The sequence below is a fragment of the Nicotiana tabacum genome, chromosome 13 (assembly GCF_000715075.1).
Source record: "Nicotiana tabacum cultivar K326 chromosome 13, ASM71507v2, whole genome shotgun sequence".
Lineage (NCBI taxonomy): Eukaryota > Viridiplantae > Streptophyta > Magnoliopsida > Solanales > Solanaceae > Nicotiana > Nicotiana tabacum.
In genome coordinates this window covers 128,838,523-128,847,186 of record NC_134092.1, presented here as the reverse complement: position 1 = coordinate 128,847,186, position 8,664 = coordinate 128,838,523, and the positions used below count along the sequence as shown (strand labels likewise).

The 8,664-nt window shown below is 39.0% G+C and overlaps 1 protein-coding gene across 1 annotated transcript; it reads right to left on the bottom strand.

Annotated features, from left to right (window-relative positions):
- Positions 1-5,503: 5,503 nt before the first annotated feature.
- Positions 5,504-8,394, bottom strand: LOC107768400 (transcription factor MYB20). The gene is made up of 3 exons (XM_075228514.1): positions 8,085-8,394; positions 7,296-7,425; positions 5,504-6,365 (listed from the first exon to the last, which is right to left on the bottom strand). The coding sequence occupies exons 1-3, from the start codon at positions 8,215-8,217 to the stop codon at positions 5,756-5,758; spliced, it is 873 nt and encodes a 290-aa protein (XP_075084615.1). The 5' UTR covers positions 8,218-8,394; the 3' UTR covers positions 5,504-5,755.
- Between the last annotated feature and the right edge of the window lie 270 nt (positions 8,395-8,664).

Sequence of the window (8,664 nt, the reverse complement as noted above, 5' to 3'; positions counted from 1 at the left end):
GGCCACGAAGTCTGCCAAGATTTGAGATGGGGTCGATACTCGATATCATACCCACTAATCTCAACGGCCCATTTGGCCAATCGACCCGAAAGCTCGGGTTTGTGCAAAATATTGCGAAGAGGATAGGTCGTTACAACACATATTGGATGACATTGGAAATACGATTTTAATTTCCTAGAGGCTCTTATTAAAGCAAGGTGCTAATTTTTATAAGTGTGGATATCTGGTTTCGGCCTCACCTAAGTTACGACTAACATAATAAATAGGGAATTACGTACCTTGTTCTTCTCGGACTAGGACTCCACTTACCGTTATTTTCGAGACTGCCAAGTATAAGTAGAGTTGCTCGTCCGCTTTCGTGGTATGAAGCGGCGGTGGGCTCGATAAATATCACTTTAGTTCTTCCAAAGCCTATTGGCATTCCGGAGTCCATGCAAATCTACTTTTCTTCTTAAGTAGTGAGAAGAATCGGTAGCTCCTATCTGAGGACCTCGAAATGAATCTCCCTAGGGTGGCTATGCACCCCGTTAGCCTTGTACAACCTTTACATTATCTATCACTGTGATATCCTCGATAGCTTTGATTTTATCGGGGTTGATCTCGATTCCCCTACTGGATACCATGAAGCCAAGAAATTTGCTCGAGTCGACCCCGAAGGCGCACTTTTCTAGGTTGAGCTTCATATTGTACTTTCTCAGTATATCGAAAGTTTCCTGCAAGTGTTTTAAATGGTCCTCTGCTCGCAGGGACTTAACTAACACGTCATCAATATAAACTTTCATTGATTTTTCTATTTGTTCTTCGAACATTCGGTTCACTAGGCATTGATAATTTACACCATCATTTTTTAGTCCGAATATATTATAACAGTAGGTGCCATATTTAGTGATAAACTAGGTCTTTTTCTAATCCTCCGGGTTCATCTGTATTTGGTTGTACCCGGAGTAGGCATCGAGAAAATTGAGAATCTCGTGGCCGGCCGTGTCATCGATCATACGATCGATATTAGGCATTCTAAGTTTGCTAGGACACACTTTGTTTAAGTCTTTATAATCTACGCACATTCTAAGTTTATTTCTCTTCTTAGGGTCTACTACTACGTTTGCTAACCATTCGGGATATTTTACTTCCCGAATGGACCCTATTTTGAGAAGTTTGGTTACCTCGTCCTTGATGAATGCATGTTTTACCTCGGACTGGGGCCTTCTCTTTTTGCTTTACCAGACGGAACTTCGGGCCCAGGCTTAATCGATGGGTAGTGATTTCTGGTGGGATCCCTGTCATATCGAGATGGGACCAGGCAAAGCAATCCATGTTAGCTTTAAGGAAATGAATAAGTTTGTTCCTGAGTTCGGGGGTTAGCCCCGTGCCCAGGTATACCTTTCGTTCGGGCTGATGGTCGGTCAACGTGAGTTGTTCTAGCTCTTCGACCGTTGACTTAGTGGCGTCAAAGTCATCAGGAATTATGAAGGATCGAGGGATCCAGTAGTCATCATCCTCGTTGATCCCTTGCTCCTGCAATTGGGTCAAGGCCGGTGTCTATGGTTGCTATTTGGCCTCCTACTTTCCCTTCAACTCTGATACCTTTGCTGATGAGAGTGCCGATACCGGTATCACTTCATCGACTGCAAACATCTCCTTGGCAGTGGGTTGCTCCCAGTATACTATTTTGATTCCCTCCGATGTCGGGAACTTCAGAACTTGGTGAAGGGTCGAGGGTACTGCCCTCATGTTATGGATCCAAGGCCTTCCAAGCAGGGCGTTGTACCTCATGTCACCTTCGATCACATGGAACTTTGTTTCTTGGATGGTCCCACCCATGTTCACTGGTAAAGTAATTTCACCTTTGGTAGTTTCACTTGCCATGTTGAAGCCGTTAAGTACTCGGGCTGCAGGCACAATTTGATCTTGTAGGCCGAGCTGTTTTATGACCCTCGATCGAATAATATTGGCCGAGCTACCTAGATCAATCAAAACACGTTTAACTTGAATCTTATTCATAAGAACATATATTACCAGTGCGTCATTGTGGGGTTGTGAGATCCCCTCTGCATCCTCGTCATTGAAAGACAAGGTCCCTTCCAGTACATAGTCTCGAGTCCACTTTTTCCTCGTGATCGACACCTTGGTGCATTTGAATACGGGCCCCTGAGGAATATCGACCCCTCCAACAATCATGTGGATCACGTGTTATGGATCTTCTTGCTCATTCTGTCTGTTTGAATCTCTGTTTTTGAAGTGGTTCTTAGCCCGATCACTTAAGAATTCTCGAAGGTGCCCTTCGTTGAACAAACGGGCTACCTCCTCCCTCAACTGTCTGCAGTCTTCTGTTCTATGACCATGAGTGCCATGATATTTCCACATTTGATTAGGATTTCTCTGGGCCAGATCAGTATGTAGGGGTCGGGGCCACCTGGTGTCTTTGATCCGCCTGATGTCTGATACAATAGCTGATGCATCAACGCTGAAGTTGTACTCCGATAGTCGTGGTGCTTCTTTGGGCTCGACATTTCTGTCAAAACCATTCTTACTCATGAGCCCTCGGGAGCTCTGTCCTCGATCATTTCTTTGATCACTTCGAACGGGGTTGCGTCCAGAACCGTTGTTTCTATGATCTCCACCGTATGGTTGATACCGATATCTGTTCGATCGTGGTTCTCTATCAATATCCCTTTGAATTCTGCCGACGGGCCTGTTTGGATAAACGGGCCCGGAAGGAGCTCCCAACTGATCATCCTCAACCCTGATTTTTGACTGGTACCGATTGTGCACATCGGCCCAGGTTACAGCTAGGTATTCGATCAAATTCTAATTTAACTGTCGTGAGGCCACCGAACTTCGTATGTTTAGCCCTTGAGTAAAAGCCTGAACGGCCCAATCATCTGCGACCAGGGATAGGTCCATACGTTCCATTTGGAACCGAGATACGAATTCTCTGAGCATCTCATTGTCTTTCTCCTTCACTTTGAAGAGGTCCGACTTTCTAGTCTTGACCTTAAAGGCTCCGGCGTGTGCTTTGACGAAGGAATCTGCGAGCATGACAAAGGAATCAATAGAGTTGGGCGGCAAATTATGGTACCATATCATCGCCCCCTTCGATAAGGTTTCTTCAAAATTCCTCAGCAGAACGGACTCAATCTCATCATCCTCTAAATCATTCCCCTTTATTGTGCATGTGTAAGAAATGACATGCCCATTGGGGTCGGTAGTTCCATTTTACTTGGGAATTTCTGGCATGCGAAATTTCTTTGAGATGGGCTTAGGAGCTGCTCTTGGGGAGAAAGGCTTTTGCACGAACATCTTCGAATCCAAACCCTTCAGAATCGGTGGTGCCCCAAAATTTGATCAACTCAGGAGTTATACGTTTTTACTTTTTTGTCAGTTGCTTCAATCTTCTTTTCCCCTAATTCAATTAGCTTTATGAGTTCCTTGAGCATTTTCATAATAGAGGGGTCAGTCCCCGATTCATTCACATTTTACCTCTCCGATACTGGTTCGGCCCTGTGAACAACTTTCAGTGAGGGCCCGGGTTCGGCCCTACTCGGTACGTGGTTCTGATTTTGGAGTTGCGATATGGCAACTTGTTGAGCTTGCAATATTTCAGATATTAATCGAAGGCTGACTCGCCGTCTTCGCCGCCCTGTGTATTCTGACCGGCTGATCGAACGTCTATGCGGACGCTATTTTTGGGGTCTACGCCCAGATTTGCGTTCAGGGTAACATGGGAACTGGCGTCGATGGGGTCTACAACCGGTACTCCCTCGAGGTCAGCCTGAGATACTTCGTTCCCTAGGGCGGCTATGTTTTCGTTTTCTCCATGAAAACCAAGGCCATTATCGGCGTGTGTGGGTACTGCTTGAGAGTTCGACATGCTGATCCTGAGATCAAAAATACTTACAAAAACAAGCGTAAAGCAGTGTGTGTTATAAGAATTAGTACCAGGCAATTACTATTATCCTTAGCCCCAAGGTGGGCGCCAAACTGTTTATCCTTAAAATTGGATAACAATTAAATTTATAGGTGGTTTTAAGGATATGTGATTTCACTTGGCACAAATTAATGAATATGAGAATTAATGTTCGAAATTGACTGTGAAATAAAGCAAACTGATATGAAATGCAGTTTGACCCTCGAGCTGGATCGCCCTCGAACCAAATGAATGTATAATTGAAAAGGATGAACTGAATAGCAGAATAAGAGAGCTTAAAAGAGAAAATATATTATATCGCTTTGTTATGCGTGAATGTGATGATTACAAATGATTAGAATCCCCCTTTATATAGTAGAGGAATTCTACTTATGGTACAATTCTAAATACAGAAGGAAATCCCATGATTGGCTGACTTGATACGTGCCGAGATTTCCGCCACGATCCTTGCTCGATCACGAATATCTCGACTTTCTGTTACTCGACTTAGCAGGCTTCCTTCGATCTCGCTCGATCTTTATCCCGCTTCGGTTTCGATCTCGACTGGTCTCGATCTCGATCGGTCATTGGTTCATGAACTCTGCAATCCATCTTCGCGCTGTGGCTCGATACAATGTGAGGTCAGACCTTTGGTCTGTCACCCCGGTCTAGATCAGTTATAAGAAATTAGGCAAGCCCGATTTTGACTGTATACAATATATATATATATATATATATATATATATATATATATATATATATATATATATATATATATATATATATATATGTTCTATTTATCCAAGACAATAGAAAATACTAGCATTATCAACTACTCATTGCATGCCTCCACTAAAATTTATAAAGGACGTTGCCTGAACTTCGTAAAATCAGGGTGGAGCTAGCATAAAAAGTACGATTTAATGTAATTATACAGGGTTGGTCTAAATCCTGTATAGTTACTGAGAAATTCACTCTGAATATGTATATGTAATAAACTTTAGAACTCATAAATTTCAAATTGATTTTGAATCGGCTTTTTATCGAAATGTTAAACGAAATTGTCTTTTCTCCCCTCTTGAATAATGAGAATATTTTAGCATCTACTATTTGTATAACTTCTTGACTTACTTTCTTCTCTATTTGTTTATGTCCAATGAAAGAAAATGTCAAAAATCTAGTCCTATCATCTAGGACGTCGTTGTTGATATCTTGTGATGGATTACAGACAAAGCTGCAATTGAAAACAAAAAACGTAGAAGTTGAGCTAAAATTGAAATAAAAAAATGTACAAGTTAAACTATTATCAGTGCTATAGAAGTATATATGATAGTCAACGGAGTGATTGTAGGAAATAACATCATACATCTCTCCAGAGGTCTCGAGTTTGAATGGCAAATTAATAGAGAAATTTCTGATAGAGTTACTTCGCTCTTTAATGAGCTCTACACGACGCAAATTCAAATTAATAAGATATGTAGGTTTTAGATATTGGATGGTTAAACCAAAAAAAATAAAAATAAAAATCAATAGATAATACAAGGAACTATCTCTTGCATGACCACAATATTATAACTTTGCAAATGCATTCACTTACAGGCAAATTTAATCTGATTTGTGCATTAGAACAAACAGTTTTTAACAGCAAAAGTAAAATTAAACAAATATTTGATATGGGGCTTTTATGTTTTGTCCCCATACTTTTTGACTTTTTATTCCACTTAACTGCATGTAACATCTAAACTACTATTGACAACAAAAGTTAGAACAAAAAAAGGAAGTGACACGAACTTGGCCAATCAAAAGAAACAAAAGCTTTTAATTAAACTCCGCGCAACGAAACTTATATCACAAGAGTTGCTCAAACTTCCAAGATTCATCATATGTGACATTATTCATGTCATTATCATCATTAAGCAAGAAATCCAATGTGCTGCTGAAATCATTTTCCCATCCAAATCCCATGTCATTTCCCATTGGCCAATCATCAAAACTTGGCAAAAACTTTAAGTCTTCAATTATGTTGGATGATGAAGATGAAGAAGAAGAAGATGATGTTGATGGGGTTGATTTAGAAGGGACTAAAATCTCATGGGGTTCAATCAATGGAACTTCATCAGTACAAAAGCCATTATTGTTGACTTCATGCACTATAGTTGAGTCAAAGTTATTGTTATTATTTATACTACTTGTCCCCATCTTGTCGTCGTCTAGTTTGATCTCTGTAATAGCTGACTGATCAATTGAAACATAATTTACTGTGCAAGGTGGCATTATTTCTTGTACTTTTTCTTGTTGAATTGGCAGATTTTCTGGCTGTTCTATGTTTGTAGAGAGTGGCTTGTGAGTGACCGGATCAATCCCCATTTTCCTCAATTTTTTCTTGATATGTGTATTCCAATGATTCTTGATTTCATTATCAGTTCGTCCAGGTAAATGAGAGGCAATTTTAGACCACCTGCAAACAATTTTGAAAGGTAAAGAAATGAGTTACTTGTATACACTAACAGTAAATAAATATTGAAGGGTGAAGTTCAAGGCAGAGGCGGGGCCAGGATTTTAAAATTATGGGTTCAGAACTTTAATCATTTTAAGTTAATGATATCTAAATTAATAATTTATACATATTCAATGAATCTTTTAAGATAAATATAAAATTCGAATCAAAGCTAATGGGTTCGACTGAATCCGCTTCCGGCACTCTAGCTTCGTCTCTGGCACAAGGTATCTCGTATTTACTCACGGTTCAAGGTAGGGCCGCACCCAAACGGTGTGATATTGACAGTCTACCCTAATACAAACACACAGAAATAATTTTACTCTTGCTTCAAGGCTTCCGAGAAAATATTACACAGTCAGATTAAATTTTGATATGTGATAGCAGTAGTAGTAGATTTTTTATTTTATTTTATTTTATTTTATTTTTTTTTTTTTTTATGTTTGGCATATTGGTATCTTGTGAAGTGCAATATTTGAGGGGTCCATTTTCCCACTTGGGTAAAAAGAGTCTTAAATAGGTAAGAAAAAAAAAAGAATTGATAATAACAATGACACGGAAATCTACACCGTGAAGAATTGGTGTCTGAAACTGAGTTAAAGTTGTTGTTTACCACGGTTGTGTTGGTCGGACTCTCCAAAAATATCGCCGGGTGCGTGTCGAATCCTCCAAAAGTAGTGTGTTTTTGAAGAATCCGACAAAAATGCGACAACATTTTGAAGAGTCCGCTCAACATACCTTCGGACATACATGAACAAAAAAAAAATTGCTTTTAATGAACTCCACATGAAAGTAATTTCAAAACTCATGTTTTTAAATATTCAAATGCCAAAAGTGAAAAGTATGAGAAATAATTTGCATGGTTTTTTCAAAGATAATTAAATAATTTACCTGTTGCCAAGTTGAGCATGAAGATCAATAACCATTTTTTCTTCATATTCTGATAAAAGTCCTCTCTTTAAATCTGGTCTCAGATAATTTGTCCATCTTAGTCTACAACTCTTTCCACACCTCAAAAGCCCTGCAACATAATAAAAAACTCAGCACCCACAAAAAAATGAAAAAATAAAAATAATAGTACTACTATTAATTACTAAACTATCTGGTAAAGAACCTTTTCTGAAGTAATTAATTAAATTGTTTATCATTTCAAATCATTAAAGAGAAACAAGATTGGACCAATAGGAATGGAACAATCATTGAGACCAAACTTTTTCATTGAATATTTGCACTGTATGACCTTTTCTGAGGCTATTTTTTAAATTCTATCCCTGTCTGTCCAGTGGATATATTTCTCTTTTAAAAGTAATTGAATGATTCTTTTTTTTTAGACACATCTAACTCACTTAGTTAACAGAATGGCAGCTCGGTGCACAAAGTATGTTGTATTCATGCAGGGTCGCTCGGTGCACAAAGTATGTTGTATTCATGCAGGGTCTGGAGAAGGGTCACACCCCTAGGGGAGTGTACTCTAATGCAAACATAAGTGGCGGCTTCTATAGCCGAACTCGTAACCTATAGAACATATAGAGACAACTTTACGTCGCTCCAAAAGCTCTCCTTCCCCAAATTTAAAGAATAGTCATAAAAAAAGGCCATTTGTGCAAATGATCACTTTTTCCTTATTTCACAATTAGCCCACTAAAGAACATAGCTCCATAGTAGAAAAATGAGATAGACCTGTAAGTTTAGGAACAGCTCTCCAACAACATTGGCCATTGTTGAGAATGAAGTCAATGAGCTTCTTGTCTTCCTCAGCTGTCCATGGACCTTTCTTCAATCCAACTTTGTCACAACATGGTTGTCTCCCCATTATTATTTCAAGAAAAAATATATTTATAACAAAGTTCAGGAAAGTAATATTATTATCTTCTTGATTTAGAGCTATATAGATTGAGGAGAGGAACAAAAGAGTTTTTTGTTATTAGATCAAAGAAAGAGAGACAGGGAGAAGAATTTGAGAGAGAATGCTAAGAGAGGCCTCACTATAGACAACTAATAAAATGAGAACCAAAGGCCACCTACTTATATATAAAATGAGAACCAACCCCCTACCCCCCCCCCCAAGCAGGCACCACACAACACCTCTAAGGAAAAAACACGGTTTATCAATACATATGTGTATATTTTTTTTTATATATATAATTATGATGTCCGAGTCAGTTTACGTGCACTTCGATTAATTTTATGAGCTACATTCAAACATCTCTGTAACAACTTCGTTTGTTCCGAATATTTTTGGATGTTATAACGAAATACT